The 18425-nt window shown below is 46.0% G+C and overlaps 1 protein-coding gene across 4 annotated transcripts; it reads left to right on the top strand.

The window, feature by feature from the left end:
* The first annotated feature begins 58 nt into the window (after window positions 1-58).
* Window positions 59-17950, top strand: LOC135499826 (protein lingerer-like). Of its 4 annotated transcripts, none has more exons than XM_064790802.1 (22): window positions 59-76; window positions 800-941; window positions 1438-1524; window positions 1928-2038; window positions 2354-2591; window positions 2810-2953; window positions 3926-4182; window positions 4661-4711; window positions 5749-6017; window positions 6234-6384; window positions 6741-6908; window positions 7203-7345; window positions 7765-7981; window positions 8284-8374; window positions 8668-9993; window positions 10805-10902; window positions 11163-11264; window positions 12361-12454; window positions 12674-12870; window positions 13084-13359; window positions 13540-13710; window positions 16996-17950. In XM_064790802.1, exons 2-22 carry the CDS (start codon window positions 834-836, stop codon window positions 17089-17091), a joined length of 4395 nt encoding a protein of 1464 aa, XP_064646872.1. In that variant the 5' UTR covers window positions 59-76; window positions 800-833; the 3' UTR covers window positions 17092-17950. The 4 variants fall into 4 exon arrangements, with proteins under 4 accessions (XP_064646872.1, XP_064646863.1, XP_064646889.1 ...); XM_064790793.1 differs by having other exon boundaries at window positions 11163-11291; XM_064790819.1 differs by lacking the exon at window positions 4661-4711.
* Window positions 17951-18425: the final 475 nt, after the last annotated feature.

The raw sequence follows: 18425 nt of genomic DNA, 5'->3' as shown, positions 1-18425 counted from the left end.
GTAAAATCCTTTATGGCGGCGCGAATTATCCACAGATCACGTGACCTTTCAGCTTTTCATGAGCGCAGTTTTCCAGGTAGAAAGATCTGTCAAATTTGCATGCCCCCATCTTTTCCTTTGATCCTATCCCAAAAATCTCTTATTGAGACAAATCTGCACATATTCATGTTCCTAATCATATAAAGATATTTTTATTTTGATGGCGGAGCACCGAGTAATTTATTGCGGAAAAGTGCGTCGGAATCATTTTCATGCAATGGCGGATACACATGGTACTGCTGATGCATGGCCTTGTCTGCGATGAATGTTTTTGTCCGGCTGTTTCATCTCGCAGCCATCTTTCAGGAGTGACTAACTTTCGGCTTGGTCTATATTAAACATATTGGCCATCTTATTTCTGAGGTGCTTTACAGAATGGGGTTTATGTGATGACATTTTTTTGTGTTTCATTTTGCGTGTCCAGACAAGGAACGACCATGCAGACGTGCACTGTCTGTGTAGTGTGTATGCATTGTGTATGGCCAGGTGACATGCATGCATACACGTGAAGACCTCTACCGGATACACATGACATGCACACAAGAATGCATGCCCTTGCACAGACTTATCATTATATTGCAGGGTCTTCATGTTCATTAAGGGCTTTTTTGTCACGCTTTCGAATGTGGTCTGGTCTGTCACATTCACTCAAAAGACCGCATGGTTGCCCACCACATGATCTTTGTTCGTTGTTCCTATATTAAGGTTTGTTTGAAAATGGAAGGCTTGGAATTGAACCTCTCTTTCTTTATCATTTCAGATTTTGTACATAGCCTGTTTTGTATATAGTGAATATGAGTGCTAGCAGCACCTCGCGTGCTAACAGATCTTCTAAAGAAAAGACGACAAAAACACAGCCACAACAGACACAGATTGCCAAAGATGGCACAGCCAAGGCCAAGGTAGGAAATGATGTTTCATTAGTGAGAGCACAAACAAGAATGGTCATAGTTGACGATGCGCCAGTCGAGAGCCACAACAGACCATGTGATTGCATACCATGCAGGGTATCCAGACTGAAAATCCATACTAAACTTCCAAAAATCAGCTCTGAAAAGACTGATCGACAGTGGAAACCATGACTAGGAATGTCTGGACTATGGCAAGGATGATGTCACAGGGCACACTAGCTCCATGGAGACAATTTGTAGGACTAGGAGCTCCAAAGAAACAAAAAGCATCACAACCAACCAGTGTGCAGTGTGTGGTCTGTTAAAATGTCTTACAAGTACAACCCTGTGACTTGTCTAACGGAGGAAAAAAACCAAGGCTCTGCCCAGGATTGAACCCGGGACGTCTGGTGTATAAGGTCATCGCTCTGTGAACAGTGTGCCATTTGTGTTTAACCCTCGAGTCTTCAATCGATCATCATTGTGTCTTGTCATTATTGCATTTCAGGCCACAGCAGAACAGATGCGATATGCACAGATGATGGGAGATAAACAGTCAGTGGAAGACCCAGAACTCCAACAGAAGGTCATGCAGGTCAGTATTCAGATCAATACATAAATCTCATGGCTGATCATCCTGCTGGTTGTTGCATATTGTCCTGGCTGTCAGTGTCAGGACTTCATCACGTTTCTTTGTTAGTCTAATGATTGTTCTGCCAGACTCACTTTCCTGTGAATGATTCTCTGATTGAAGATCAGGCACACATGATCAGGTGGAACTACTGTATACCTTTGTCTGACAAACTAGAAGTGTTAGCTTTGTAAAAATATTGACTTGACCAGCTCACTGTCCATCTTGTTTGAGGGAATCTGTTGGTATGAGATGATTCTAGTTGAAAACTCTCAGTGACAAACTTGTGATAGAGCAGTAGTCATAGAGACTGAGAAGTCAGATAAGTCACTCATGAAGATTGTGAGAGTTTGGTTGATGTTTTCAGCTGATGGATCTAACACAGAAAAGCCATGATGAAGTGGTCATAGCGTTACATGACTGTGACAATGATGCCAACAGAGCCAGCATCATGTTGCTGGAAGGAGACAATGACCAGGTGAGGGCACATTACCATCCGGGATAGATCAATGTTGGTGTTTGGGGGGGGGGGGGGTTGTTAGTACTGTAGTGTCCTTACTCAATATATTGTTACGTCTTGGCTAAGTTAGCATCTGGGTAAAGCGGGTGTGTCAGTGTGTAGACCTCTGAAACTGATCAATTGGAAATGAAGCCCTCTTAGTCTCTAATTGCCCTGTTTCATGGTCTGTTATGCTAACGTGTGCCCAGCTATAGATGTACTTCATGTCTTGGTCAAGTAGTTACCAGCAGTCATTAGATGTGTCTCTTCTTAATGCGTTTTTCGTTTCTCCAGGGCGAATGGCAGGAAACTGGTAAAAAAAGAAAACGAGGTGCTCCCCCAGTAAACAACCAGATCCCAGAACAGACAAACTCGAAGCCAGAATTTACCAACAGACAACAGCCAGACAAACGAGAGAAGAGTAACGATCGTGAATTCAAAGAACAATCTCATCGTTCAGAGAGCTCTTCTCGTGGCCGGAGGCGGGATGATGGACCACCAAGGTTCCAGAGGGGTGGCAAGGCCTCATCGTGTAAGTCTTATCAAGTGTTGAAAGTAGCGAGGTGGTGTACAGTTTTGTGTGTGACTTGTATGCCTTGTTGGCCACAGGGGTCTGTCAAGTGGCACATCGCAGGCTGGGCTTGAGGTGTGGTCCAAGGGTCAAGTCAAACTGGAAATTGGTCCAACCAAGGCAGAAATGTTCGCAATTGGGCAGTTTAGGTTTTCATCTGGATCTTGTTTAATTTTCAGGGCGTGGAAAGGAAAATGAAGAAAATGAAAGGAATCGTGCTGAGAGTAAGGGCCGAGATAACCGAGATAACAGGGATCGTGATATGCGAGATGGCAGAGATAATAGAGAAAGGAGCTTTGAGCGAGGAAGGGGTCGAGGACGAGGTATGTAACGTTTCTTATCATTCAAGACACCATCGTAGACTGAAGGAAGCAGCCAATGTGGTGTGGACTCATGGCATTGGGTGCCTTCGCATGCAGAATGTGTGAACACTGAAGAGGAAGTCTGTGGGAATCATGATGTGTAGTACCACTAGGTGTATAGTGCCATGGATCCCAATGCCAGCTAGATCTGTTCAGAGTTAACCACTAGGTGTATATAGTGCCATGGATCCCAATGCCAGCTATAGGTGTATATAGTGCCATGGATCCCAATGCCAGCTTGATCTGTTCAGAGTTAACCACTAGGTGTATATAGTGCCATGGATCCCAATGCCAGCTAGATCTGTTCAGAGTTAACCACTAGGTGTATATAGTGCCATGGATCCCAATGCCAGCTAGATCTGTTAGGAGTTAACCACTAGGTGTATATAGTGCCATGGATCCCAATGCCAGCTAGATCTGTTCAGAGTTAACCACTAGGTGTATATAGTGCCATGGATCCCAATGCCAGCTAGATCTGTTAGGAGTTAACCACTGGGTGTATATAGTGCCATGGATCCCAATGCCAGCTAGATCTGTTAGGAGTTAACCACTAGGTGTATACTAGTGCCATGGATCCCAATGCCAGCTAGATCTGTTAGGAGTTAACCACTAGGTGTATATAGTGCCATGGATCCCAATGCCAGCTAGATCTGTTAGGAGTTAACCACTAGGTGTATATAGTGCCATGGATCCCAATGCCAGCTAGATCTGTTAGGAGTTAACCACTAGGTGTATATAGTGCCATGGATCCCAATGCCAGCTAGATCTGTTAGGAGTTAACCACTAGGTGTATATAGTGCCATGGATCCCAATGCCAACTAGATCTGTTCAGAGTTAACCACAAGGTACATGTTGCTTTGACCACAGATGTTTCTTTTGTATCGTTGACTTGTTTCAAAAGTTGCGACTTCACATTTTCATGTCTGACTTAAGGTGGTCGTGGGCGCGGGCGTGGACGCGGAGGTGGTATGGATCGTGGCGGCGACCGGGGTGACCGCATCGATCGCAGTGGCATGAGTGGTGCTGGCAGTACTGGTAGCTTTGACCGTGGCCTACCTAGGCAAGGAGGGGGCTTTGATTCAGGCCCACACATCGACACATGGACCAACGATCAGGCAGTCGTCGAGAGGAGCAAGTCTGGTTGGGAGAATATGGTGACAGAGGATTGGAATGATGATTGGACAGGAAGTGTAAGTTGAGCTCATTTTCAAAATATGATGTATTCCGTCTGTTCATGTTTGCTGTTCTTGTTGGTATGTTACTGCTCGTAAAACGCCACTTAAAAATGAATCCTTGAAATAGATTTTGGAATATCATTTTCAACTCAGTACCAGTAATGACACTAGGACCACCTAAGTTTTGTGATATCCCTCCCCAGGTGTGTAAGTATGCAGTTCTGTTGTGTTTGTGATACTGCTGTTAATGTTTGATAGTAGTTTGGTCAGGGTGGAACACCTGTTGGTCTCATGGATACTGTCCAAAATGCTTTTTTATAAAAGAACTATAAATCACCTAAAACTTTGAGCAAATGTATGATAGAATAAATAAGCACTTTCTTATTCTAGAGTAATGATTACTCAAGTAATGGTTGCCTAAAGTGAAATTGTTGCAACCGTGTATTGAAAGTGGGGCATAAATAGCTAATTTTTCGATGCTCATCATTTTCAGAACGCTCCAGAGCAAAATATTCACGTGAATTCGTTAGATAGCCAATTCAATGTAAGTGATGGTGGTGAAGGTATCGGGTGATGTTGTCAACTTTCAAGCGAATCAATGCAAATGAAAAGCATTTTGGATGGAATCTTTGGAACATTGCCATGGCTGCTGAAATCATGTTCCACATCATTGGGTTGAGTTTGGACTACTGGCATCCGAGGGTCTCAGCAAAACCGCTCTCAAACTTGTTGAAGAGATAAAACCTCACAAACAGATCACTTCACAGTGACCTTCACAGACTGATTTTAAAAATGCTTAGGGCTTGAGATTATTCAGACATTTATTTTCATTGGGGAAATCTGAAATATCTGAAAATCTCTTGACCCGTAACTTCAATTGAAGTTTGAAATTTTGAGACCTATAACTTCAGAACTCTTTTTTTTTCAACACTGGCAATTTGCACAACACCACAAACAAACTGGCAGCATTGATACCCATCTAATAGTGAGTTGGGGTGATGATTTCTAGATGTGTTATGAAGGTTCGTGTTTCTAATGCCATGGCAAGTTGCTCCATTTCAGGCCATAGCTCTGCAACCATGTGTGATTCCCATTCTAACTAAAAGCATTTCTCCTGAATGTTAACAACATTTATCATACGATGACACCTTTCAGGTTCCATGTTACTATGGTTACGAGGTATTGTTAAACAAAGGCATGATCTTTGTATCGTTTCTATTGAACATTTTGTCAAAAGTTGAGAGGACCCACAGTCTAATGTATCCTGTGCTGTTATTGTAGCCAGACCATTGAGACGTGGGGATGTTCTTCATGAACTGACAGTCAACTTCCAATCATCAGATGGCATAGCTGTGTCGTTAACAACATCCTGTGAGCGACCAGTGTTGTGCGTCCATTTGAGTTCATGTTATTTCTGTGGTGTCTTTAGTGTCGGTGAAAGATTTTGTCTGGATAGCACTGCATTGGTCAATCAAGAAAATATGTTAGACCTTGATAGTTTGGGTTAGCCTTTGTGTATTTTATATGATAACAAGTTACCCATAGTTTTGTCATAATTTCTCTCTTGCTCTATCTTTCTAGCTGAATGAGACGACTGTGTTCACTGCGAGTAGTACTATCGGAGCAGGAAGAAAACCAGACTCGCCACCGAGTGAGCCGTTTGGTCAGAATGGTACGCTTGGCCAAAGCAACAGCTTAAGTCAGGGTGGCATTATCGGACAGAGTAATTCCTTGGGACACGGGACTGGCGACAGGAGTCCAATACAGACTGGAGCCATTGGAAGTAATTCACTGAGTCAGTCGTCTGCGATCGGACAGCCTATTGGGGGGACCAACTCATTAACTGGGAGGTAAGAGCTTTGTTAGATCTGTGAGTCATGATGAGCCTTCCTAGCTAGTTTAACACTAAGATGACGTGACGAGAGGTCAGGAACAATGGAAAGATTCGATTGAAACCGTTGTTTCAGCCATCCCTCCTTCAGGAAGGCCATTAATGCTGAACCACAATACTTCTTCCTTTCTTTTCCCGTCTCAAATGAGATATTAAACTGTGATCTCCTTTCCAGCCTTGGCCTTGGTGCCCTGTTACAACAGAAGCCAAGCTCTAATGTAGCAGATATAATGACCAGCTCCCAGGCCAATTCATCTCAGACAATGACTTTGTCACAGAGTCAGTTCTCCAAGCAGGCTACAGATGCCCTCAAGAGTATTGTTGGGGTAAGTGGATGAGAAACATGTCCACTTATTATTGAGTCAGGGTTCATGCAATGGTTGATATGAAAGCCAGAGAAACAGTTTGTTGCAGCCCCAGTCATTTTGTTGATCCCTGAGCATCGGAGTGCCAATAGAAAAGAAGTTCTGACCTTCCTAGATAGTCAGCTGCTTTGACTTCTGTATAGAGGCTAAGAAATCTTCTTAGTTTGCAATGGGTCTGTGTACTTGTCTGAGCACAGACTGACTCTTCCTGGTTTTAAGTCCAAGTCACTTGCTGCACTGCTCTCTCACATTTTCTGGCTGTTCTTGAAATGAGAGCAAGTCTTTTGTAGAAATTCACCACATGAATTGTCTTTCAGATCGGGACGTCTCCTTCTAGTACGAGCCAGCCCGTGCAGATGCCACCATCATTGTCAAGTGGTGTCACGATGCCAGGCAGTGCCTCCACATCTCAACACAGCCAGTCACCACCACAGGGTCATGGCCGACCAAAGCCAGCTAGGAGCAAACTCCCTCCGCCATCTAAGGTAGGATTACTCTCTAATATCTCCTTACCACAGTCGGTTTGATCTGAAGATACCCACTTTGATACTGTGATACCCATGCAACACAATGCAGAAGACATGCTCCAAGTGACGGAGATAAGGACTTGTACCTGGTAAGCATGGTGAATGTTATGGATTCTCTGCTCTGTCAAAGCAGCCAAAGATGCTTACAATAAGAGAAACCAAATGGGAAGGGTGATATGATCTTGGTTCACAAGTATGAAGTTCTTGCCATTCAGTCAAAGTCAGTGTTGTTACCTTTTCATTTGATTGCAGATTCCTGCATCTGCTGTTGAGATGCCTGGCCATATGACAACAAGTTTAGATGTTCAGTTTGGCTTTATGACTGACTTTGGCTCCACGAATACATGCAGTGAATCGACGATGTCTAGCACGTTTACAAACAGTAATGCTGTGAGGTAAGTCGTGAACGGCCAATAGGTGGCCCTCATAGGGTATGCATGAACATGATGTCTCTGTCACAATCCCCTTGTCATAGTCACCACCACGTAGATGAAGATGCTGCGAGTCAGTGTTTTTGACAATTAGTTATTCAGCTTCCACTGACCGAATGATGAAGATTCAAGACTTTCGCTCATCTGTATTCATTATGATGACAAGTCTTTTCTGACTGCAGTGGCAGGACTGATATGATGATCTGGGATAACACTTTCTGGCCAATGGACCCACGTTAGTTCAAAATGATGGCTCTGTTCTTTGTTTCCTTAAAGCACTGCAGTATCTACTATGAGGAGAAAAATTGGTGCTGCCTTTATTTCAATAGCTTATATTTTGTCGTACAGTAATCCGGGCTCATGAGTGCCTTTCTTTATTCCAGTACCACTGGATCTGCCATGACTAATCACTTGCCTCTAACAAGCCAGACCGCTGAGTCGTCTGCTACGACTGTCTCACTCATGACAAGCATCACTCCCCCCAAGACGTCACTGTCGACCGTAGAGCAATCGACAACCAGGACAAGCATGTTCTCATCATCTGCCAACACGACACCCACAAAAGATTACTCACAGTCGAGTATGACAAAGTCATCTGGAGTGAGTACTTTTGCCTCGCTGATTGTTTCCTTGCAGCCATGTGGTCTCCTTCAATATTCCGATGCTAGAATGATGAGCATTCTAGATTTTCACTCTTCTGATATCATTTTGATGTGATGTTGTTGTGACTCTTGATGGCAGCAAGCAGTCATTCTTACTCTTGATCTAAAGGACACGTTTCTCTGTTGCAAGACATTTTGATGTCGCCTTGAACCACTCACAGCTGCTTTGATTAAAAGGTGCATTCTTGATCTTCGACCTTGTTACTTTCATGGGTGTGATTGAAATTCTGCTGTTTTCAGATCTCCGCCCCTGAGCCCATTCCATTCCCATCATCTCAAGGTGACAGGCCAAAGACAAGCCCATTGATGACATCACAAAGACCAACGACAGGTAATCGCTCTCTCATTAACTTCAGTCTTCCATTGTACACAAGTCACGGTTCCTGAGTTGTTATGAAAATGTCCAATTTCACCAATTCCTGTTGCCACTTAAATGATTTGGAAATTTTCGATGATTTAGCGTTTTGAGTGTTCAACTCTCTGACTGTGGGGTAGAACCATAGTTATTTAGGTGGACTAACACAATAGTTTTCCAGTGTCACACTTCTAACTGGCCTCATGCCATGTCTCAGTTGTTCTGTCTAACATCTGTGTTGTTACACTCTTTGTCTCTTTCTCTTGCAGGTTCACTCACCTCCTCTGACCCTGTATCGACGTATGCCCAGAGTAGCTATTCGTCCTCGTCATACCCTTCAAGATACCAGCCACACAAGTCAACGCCTCTGACATCGTCTGGTTACACCCACGGCACTAACAGTCTGACAACGCATCCGTCAACGTTACAACAGATCCCATCGTCCGTAGCCTACCAGCAAAACCAGTATCAGTCACAGTCTCAATACGCGACCAGTTCATTCCAAGGACAGACTGGTTTCTCTGCTGGACCTAGCCAGGGTTCTCTGTATCAGAGCACCAATCAGCCAAGTTACGGACCATCAAGCTCAGCGTACCGGGACAACCAGACTGGGGCATCCTCTTATACGAGTGGACAGTCAGCAAGTGCTTATCCGTCAAGTCCAAGCACAGGTTCTTCATATCAAAGTTCACATTCTCAAAGTGCTGGATACGGAGGCGGGCAGACGACCACGTACCCAACGTGCCAGAGTTCTCCTTACCCGCAGACTCAGACAGCACCTTCATATCAAACAAGTCAGACTGGATCCTACCCAAGTAGTCAGTCATATTCCAATGTGGGTCAGACAGGCTCATCGGCCTATCCTTCAAATCAGACGAACTCTTACCAGTCTGCTTCAACTGGTGCAAGTGGACAGTCATCAAGTGCTTATCCAACTACCCAAGCTAGTTCTTTCCCAAGCACGCAAGCGAGTGCTTATCCAACAACGCAAGCTAGCTCGTATACTGGCGCTGACTCGAGTTCCTATCCATCAGGACAGTCTGGAAGTCGCTACCAAACGGGGCAGTCGAGTAGTCAATCTGCCAGCAGCTACCCAGGTGGTGCCTCATCTGGACAGTCGGCGAGTAGCTATCCTAGTGGTCAATCGAGTAGTGCGTTACCGCAGACTGGTTCTTCTTACCCAACTGCCCAGTCGACGAGCTCGTATCCAACAACAGTCACAGTAACTCAGTCGAGTGCGTATAGTTTATCTCATCCAGGATCAACGAACCAAACGTACGGTTCCCATAGTAACTATAATTCCTCGGGCCATCAGACGACGTTGCAGACGTCACCAATGAGTACGACGAAATTGAATGAGAGTCTATCGAAAATGACTGTCAAGGATACAGGTCTGGACCAATCACAAACATCTTATGATGCAGCCGCTGTGTCGTCAACGGCGACCTTGTCATCAACAACAATAACAACATCGAGTTCTCTGGCTGCGGGGAGTGTAAGTGTATCAACGTCACTTGGAATAACGCCGATGACGTCTGCTGTAACATCGATATCTCCCTCAACAACCAAATCGTCAACATTGACCAATGCTGCAGGTAAGTTCACTTGTTCACATCAGTCATATTCAGAAATCTCCAGTATTAGACTTGCTTGCATGCCTTGTAAGGGAGTAACTTGTTCACATCAGTTATATTCAGAAATCTCCAGTATTGGACTTGCTTGCATGCCTTGTAAGGGAGTAACTTGTTCACATCAGTTATATTCAGAAATCTCCAGTATTGGACTTGCTTGCATGCCTTGTAAGGGAGTAACTTGTTCACATCAGTTATATTCAGAAATCTCCAGTATTGGACTTGCTTGCATGCCTTGTAAGGGAGTAACTTGTTCACATCAGTTATATTCAGAAATCTCCAGTATTGGACTTGCTTGCATGCCTTGTAAGGGAGTAACTTGTTCACATCAGTTATATTCAGAAATCTCCAGTATTAGACTTGCTTGCATGCCTTGTAAGGGAGTAACTTGTTCACATCAGTTATATTCAGAAATCTCCAGTATTGGACTTGCTTGCATGCCTTGTAAGGGAGTAACTTGTTCACATCAGTTATATTCAGAAATCTCCAGTATTAGACTTGCTTGCATGCCTTGTAAGGGAGTAACTTGTTTTGAACAGGTGTGCCCAGATAGCTCCAGCTGTTGGTCTGCTGGATTGTGTCACCAAGTGAGTGGCTGTGTCGCTGGCCACTTGATCACCATGCCTGCTGATGATGAAGAAATACTTTAGCTCTACTGATAAATCAGATGTAGATGACAGTAATATTTCTCTGAAAGCAGTAAAACTGGTTGACCTTCTCCTTACCCTGGTTTTATCTCTTTCTCTAACTTCTACCATAAATGTCAACGTTTCAGGTACGACAGGCAAAGCGCCACCAAATCTACCGCCAGGAGTTCCACCTGCTCTTCTAGGTCCTAACTTTATCATGGGCCAACATATGGCTCCTTACTTTGTAAGTAGATTTCTGACCAGCCTTATATCCATACATGTAAGAAGCCTTTCAGAAGGATTTCTGTGCCTGCACATGGGAATACTGAAGTATATCATGCTGCTAGTATGATGAAGGAACAAGACTTTCGCTCATCTGATATACCTTGATGACATTTGTCTTTCTGACAGCAGTAGTTCAAAGTGATGACGCCAGCCCACAAAGGCCAACAAAATGTGAACTGTCTGTTGATGAAGATGACTTATTCTCTGTGGTTATTCCAGGGACTTACTGCGCAGGGCTTGACTGCCCAGCAGCCGCCTGCCATGTACGCCATGAACAGCTATGAAGACCTGCAGCTACTCCAGCAGCAACGACTGCCCTTGGTGAGTGGAACGAAACAAATCCAACTGGTAAATCAAACTATCATATTGAGAATGCCTCAGTGTTGTAGTGGAATGCCTTGTTGTAACAGAATGCCTCAGTGTCGTAGTGCCTCGTTGTAACAGAATGTCACTTTGTTGCAGCAGAATGCCTTAGTGTAGTAACACAACATGATGCCTCGCTGTTGTAACAGAATGCCTCAGTGTTGTAGTGAAATGCTTTGTAGTAACAGAATGCCTCTTCATTGTAGCGGATTGCCCCACAGTTGTAACAGAATGCCTCTTCATTGTAGCGGATTGCCCCACTGTAGTAACAGAATGCCCCACTGTTGTAACAGAATGCCTCTTCATTGTAGCGGATTGCCCCACAGTTGTAACAGAATGCCTCTTCATTGTAGCGGATTGCCCCACTGTTGTAACAGAATGCCCCACTGTTGTAACAGAATGCCTCTTCATTGTAGCGGATTGCCCCACTGTTGTAACAGAATGCCCCACTGTTGTAACAGAATGCCTCTTCATTGTAGCGGATTGCCCCACTGTTGTAACAGAATGCCTCTTCATTGTAGCAGATTGCCCCACTGTAGTAACAGAATGCCTCTTCATTGTAGCGGATTGCCCCACTGTTGTAACAGAATGCCTCTTCATTGTAGCGGATTGCCCCACTGTTGTAACAGAATGCCCCACTGTTGTAACAGAATGCCTCTTCATTGTAGCGGATTGCCCCACTGTTGTAACAGAATGCCTCTTCATTGTAGCGGATTGCCCCACTGTAGTAACAGAATGCCTCAATGCTGTAACAGAACTGCTCATTGTGGTAACAGAGTACTGACCACTCTATAGAGCGAGCTCTGTGCATGCTTAGGTTGTGACAAGCTAGCTGTGATACTTGCATGACCCAGAATCCATAATCACTTGTCGGACAAGATTACTGCTTGTATGATGAAGAAATACTTTCGCTCTACTGATCTGATTGAGATGATGCTTGTTTCTCTGACAGCAGTAACTTTTAGACTGATGTGTCGTACAAACACTGGTCTCTCACCAGTCGTCGATACAAGTGTTGAGCTTTACTTCAACCTCACTCGGTTCTCTGTTTCAGCCTGGGTATTATGATGGTTCTCTTCCATTCCAACCTCCGACATCACTCGCTACAGGTGCGGATCAAAGACAACTTGGTAGTGTTCCTTATTCTGGTGAGTGGTCATCTTGTAGAAGATGTCTTCTGCCCAAGTCAGCTCGAACGCTGGTGATACGCCACCAGGCTCTGACAGAATGATGAACATTCAAGACTTTCGCTCATCTGTAATCATTTTGATGTTAAGTCTTTTGTACTCTGACTGCAGTAGATTAAATACGCTGTCAATTAAATACGCACTTCTGGTAAGTCAAAACTAAATCGTGTTCATTTTCAGGTGCTGATGGTAAGCTGAGCCGAGTGGATGCGCAGTCTCCCGTCCAAGGCTCTCAGACGTCACAACAACAACCGAGCCAGTCCGCCCATCAGCAGTATATCAATCCAGCTGCTACATTACCACCAGGTTATGGTTATTACATTGCCCAGACAGGACTAATGCCAGGCGGCTTCTCTTACACCCCTCAAATGTTCCAAGTAAGTTGAAACAACTTCTCCACTCTTTAACTTTCACATTTATGACGTTTGTTCTTCTGAAGTTGGATGATTGTACATTCTATTCTGACTGACAGCTCGACACAAGCCTGGTTACTGCAAGCCTCTACCTTCAATATGACCATGGAATATTCCCCAGCAGTGTCGTTTCATTGTCACCAACCCGTGTTGATCATTCTTGCTCTCTTCCCTCAGCAACAAGTTCCCGTGACAAATGCTGCTCATGGCAACACGACCGCGACCACCCAGTTCCAGAAGCCGGCAGCCTATGCTGCGGCCTCGCATGGTTATGGTACTGCCAGTGGCTATGAAGATCTAATGCAGGCACAAGACTACAGCAAGACAGGTTACGGAGGTGTATCTCAAACACAGAACAAAGTCTCTGTCACATCGGGCATCAAAGTGGGAGGTGTGAATACAACATCAACAGATCTGGCTGCAGCAGCCTATACAGCTAAGAGTCATGCACAGGTAGGGAGCCAACACTTGAAAACTAGCACTTACAAGTGTGTGCTTCTATAATACACTTGACCTGCAACTAATCTTCAAAAAAGACATCGCCTGTACAGAGTAACCACATCACAACCTGTACAGTAGAATAATAACTAGACTTATTTAATTCATTACTGATGGTTGGGTTGTTCATTTCAGTCGTTTGACAAGCAAGGATTCCACGCGGGCACGCCTCCACCATTCAACATGCCCGTGGCAGGAGGAAGCCAGGCTGGACCAATGGGTGCGCCCACCACACCATATGCTTCCTATATGCCGATCCTTCAGCATCAGCCACAGGCACAGATGTTGCATCATCAGCTGCAACAGGTAAGTGGGTCTCCTTGTGGTGCTCGCCACTCTTCTCAGTAGCTGACCTCCAGGGTCTCCTTGTGGTGCTCGCCACCCTTGTCAGTAGCTGACCTCCAGGGTCTCCTTGTGGTGCTCGCCACTCTTGTCAGTAGCTGACCTCCAGGGTCTCCTTGTGGTGCTCGCCACTCTTGTCAGTAGCTAACCTCCAGGGTCTCCTTGTGGTGCTCGCCACTCTTGTCAGTAGCTAACCTCTAGGGTCTCCTTGTGGTGCTCGCCACTCTTGTCAGTAGCTAATCTCTAGGGTCTCCTTGTGGTGCTAGCCACTCTTGTCAGTAGCTGACCTCCAGGGTCTCCTTGTGGTGCTAGCCACTCTTGTCAGTAGCTGACCTCCAGGGTCTCCTTGTGGTGCTAGCCACTCTTGTCAGTAGCTGACCTCCAGGGTCTCCTTGTGGTGCTAGCCACTCTTGTCAGTAGCTGACCTCCAGGGTCTCCTTGTGGTGCTAGCCACTCTTGTCAGTAGCTAACCTCCAGGGTCTCCTTGTGGTGCTAGCCACTCTTGTCAGTAGCTGACCTCCAGGGTCTCCTTGTGGTGCTAGCCACTCTTGTCAGTAGCTAACCTCTAGGGTCTCCTTGTGGTGCTCGCCACCCTTGTCAGTAGCTAATCTCTAGGGTCTCCTTGTGGTGCTCGCCACTCTGTCAGTAGCTAATCCCTAGGGTCTCCTTGTGGTGCTCGCCACCCTTGTCAGTAGCTAATCTCCAGGGTCTCCTTGTGGTGCTCGCCACTCTTGTCAGTAGCTAACCTCCAGGGTCTCCTTGTGGTGCTCGCCACTCTTGTCAGTAGCTAACCTCCAGGGTCTCCTTGTGGTGCTAGCCACTCTTGTCAGTAGCTAACCTCCAGGGTCTCCTTGTGGTGCTCGCCACTCTTGTCAGTAGCTAATCTCCAGGGTCTCCTTGTGGTGCTCACCACTCTTGTCAGTAGCTAACCTCCAGGGTCTCCTTGTGGTGCTCGCCACCCTTGTCAGTAGCTAACCTCCAGGGTCTCCTTGTGGTGCTCGCCACCCTTGTCAGTAGCTAACCTCCAAGGTCTCCTTGTGGTGCTCGCCACCCTTGTCAGTAGCTAATCTCCAGGGTCTCCTTGTGGTGCTCGCCACTCTTGTCAGTAGCTAACCTCCAGGGTCTCCTTGTGGTGCTCGCCACCCTTGTCAGTAGCTAACCTCCAGGGTCTCCTTGTGGTGCTCGCCACCCTTGTCAGTAGCTAACCTCTAGGGTCTCCTTGTGGTGCTAGCCACCCTTGTCAGTAGCTAACCTTCAGGGTCTCCTTGTGGTGCTCGCCACTCTTGTCAGTAGCTAATCTCTAGGGTCTCCTTGTGGTGCTAGCCACTCTTGTCAGTAGCTAACCTCCAGGGTCTCCTTGTGGTGCTCGCCACTCTTGTCAGTAGCTAATCTCTAGGGTCTCCTTGTGGTGCTCGCCACTCTTGTCAGTAGCTAATCTCCAGGGTCTCCTTGTGGTGCTCGCCACCCTTGTCAGTAGCTAACCTCCAGGGTCTCCTTGTGGTGCTCGCCACCCTTGTCAGTAGCTGACCTCCAGGGTCTCCTTGTGGTGCTCGCCACTCTTGTCAGTAGCTAACCTCTAGGGTCTCCTTGTGGTGCTCGCCACTCTTGTCAGTAGCTAATCTCTAGGGTCTCCTTGTGGTGCTAGCCACTCTTGTCAGTAGCTGACCTCCAGGGTCTCCTTGTGGTGCTAGCCACTCTTGTCAGTAGCTGACCTCCAGGGTCTCCTTGTGGTGCTAGCCACTCTTGTCAGTAGCTGACCTCCAGGGTCTCCTTGTGGTGCTAGCCACTCTTGTCAGTAGCTGACCTCCAGGGTCTCCTTGTGGTGCTAGCCACTCTTGTCAGTAGCTAACCTCCAGGGTCTCCTTGTGGTGCTAGCCACTCTTGTCAGTAGCTGACCTCCAGGGTCTCCTTGTGGTGCTAGCCACTCTTGTCAGTAGCTAACCTCTAGGGTCTCCTTGTGGTGCTCGCCACCCTTGTCAGTAGCTAATCTCTAGGGTCTCCTTGTGGTGCTCGCCACTCTGTCAGTAGCTAATCCCTAGGGTCTCCTTGTGGTGCTCGCCACCCTTGTCAGTAGCTAATCTCCAGGGTCTCCTTGTGGTGCTCGCCACTCTTGTCAGTAGCTAACCTCCAGGGTCTCCTTGTGGTGCTCGCCACTCTTGTCAGTAGCTAACCTCCAGGGTCTCCTTGTGGTGCTAGCCACTCTTGTCAGTAGCTAACCTCCAGGGTCTCCTTGTGGTGCTCGCCACTCTTGTCAGTAGCTAATCTCCAGGGTCTCCTTGTGGTGCTCACCACTCTTGTCAGTAGCTAACCTCCAGGGTCTCCTTGTGGTGCTCGCCACCCTTGTCAGTAGCTAACCTCCAGGGTCTCCTTGTGGTGCTCGCCACCCTTGTCAGTAGCTAACCTCCAAGGTCTCCTTGTGGTGCTCGCCACCCTTGTCAGTAGCTAATCTCCAGGGTCTCCTTGTGGTGCTCGCCACTCTTGTCAGTAGCTAACCTCCAGGGTCTCCTTGTGGTGCTCGCCACCCTTGTCAGTAGCTAACCTCCAGGGTCTCCTTGTGGTGCTCGCCACCCTTGTCAGTAGCTAACCTCTAGGGTCTCCTTGTGGTGCTAGCCACCCTTGTCAGTAGCTAACCTTCAGGGTCTCCTTGTGGTGCTCGCCACTCTTGTCAGTAGCTAATCTCTAGGGTCTCCTTGTGGTGCTAGCCACTCTTGTCAGTAGCTAACCTCCAGGGTCTCCTTGTGGTGCTCGCCACTCTTGTCAGTAGCTAATCTCTAGGGTCTCCTTGTGGTGCTAGCCACTCTTGTCAGTAACTAACCTCCAGGGTCTCCTTGTGGTGCTAGCCACCCTTGTCAGTAGCTAACCTCCAGGGTCTCCTTGTGGTGCTCGCCACTCTTGTCAGTAGCTGAAGGGATACAGGCATGCCCCTTTCATTCTGTTGGCCATGATATCAGTTCCACTCCTGGCCTCCAGATGTCATTTCATTTTCAAGCTCTTCGATATCATCATTTACATACCTTTATGCCTCCCTTTGTTCTTTTGAAGGATTTGATGTTTACAAGTTGTGACTTGTGATAACCAGGTTCATGTTAGGCCTGTGCTCATTGACTGTTGTTTGCTTGTAACCTTTGAGTAACATCTGAATAAATGAAGCCAGATCTGGGTGAACTGTCCACTGTTGGCAGCTTTTTTGCTGAAGATTGATGACGAATCTTGTTCTAGGTCTTGATTTGCCTGTTTTGTATGTTTCAGGATTCGACCGGGTCAGCCCGATCTCAGCCGAGTTCTAACCAGCCCAAGGCTGCTGGAAGCAGCAAGAACTACAGCACCGGCTATTGGAACGCATGAGGTGGTCACAGTGAGGATATCTAGCTGCAGTAGACGTTCACTGATGGCAGCTGTTGGTTAGTGAGCTATATGAAGCAGCTAGCTTCTCCTCTCTGTCGCTGGTTGTATAAAGTTAAACTAACAAATGTCAATATCCAAGTTTCATCTCCTTGACTTGATCAACACAACTGTTCTGGGTAAAAACGTAATCGCGTGGTAGTTTTAGTTTCTGATGCTAGCTAGTTTATGTACAGCTGTTTGGAGTGATCTTTGGCCATACTTTGCTGTGTATGTTCTCATCAGTCTAGCTTCTTATTTCATATTGTATTTTTGTGCCTTAACATTGTGTTCACGTATCTGCGTAACTATGGATGTTGAGTTGGGTTTCATTGCGTATAGTCCCTCATTAACCCTCGAGGGCTCATGGACAAGCTGATTTAGTCTTTATTATATATATGTATATGGAACTACTTCGCATCTCCATGTTATTTGTGAAGTCTAGTTTTTGAATGATAATTATTATTTGTAAACTGTTGTATAGTGTAATATTGCGAAGTTGGAAAATTATATTAAAAGGTTATGGAACGAAGTCAACAAAACAACATAAGGTCACGTCATTTTACATCAGCTCCATTTGGGTAATCTCTCTTTTAATTGGGATTATCGAGGGTCAAGATTTGTTTAAAACGTAATACTTGAGACTTACCAAATGTAATTAGAAGTCATTCTGCCTCTAAACTAGCACTATGTGTTAATACACATGTCATCAGTTGTTGGCTTGTTCACATATTTTTACCCCATTGCTATTGTATATGAAAGCCAGTTTTGTCTGTAACTGTAAGAAATATTAAAGTACAATTCCTTATCATGGCAATTCCAACCTCTTGGCTTTATTTTTGTTAGAAATGCTACAAGTGTATTTGTGCTTGGTGGCTTGAATCAGATGTATCTGGTGGATACTGCTGGACCTTGGCTCACAGTCCAGAGGCCAAGAATCTGAGGGAGTCCGGCCATGTCTTTCCAAGGGATGCCCCCTATGTGCTCTCCCCGTAGAGATACCAGGGTGACTTTGAACACCTGGCTTCAGATGTTTCTCATCACAACAAGTCTTTCTGGGGATATTCAGAGTTATCCCATTCTCCTGTTGTGAGGGTACCTTTGGCCTGTGCCCTGATCAATCACTGAACGGGAATTTGGAAAAGACCCGACTAGACCATCGCTTGGAGCAAGTGCCCTGAAGTGACGCTTCTTAGTCCGAGCCGATCTGTCTGTGTAAAAGGATGACCGGGTAAGTCCCAATCTCCGAGACCCTTCTCCGCTCAAGAAGAGGCGAGAGACCAAACGTCTTCATGTGA

Source organism: Lineus longissimus, chromosome 2 (genome assembly GCF_910592395.1).
Source record: "Lineus longissimus chromosome 2, tnLinLong1.2, whole genome shotgun sequence".
In the NCBI taxonomy this organism is placed as follows: Eukaryota; Metazoa; Nemertea; class Pilidiophora; order Heteronemertea; family Lineidae; genus Lineus; species Lineus longissimus.
This window is presented reverse-complemented; position numbering and strand designations above follow the sequence as displayed.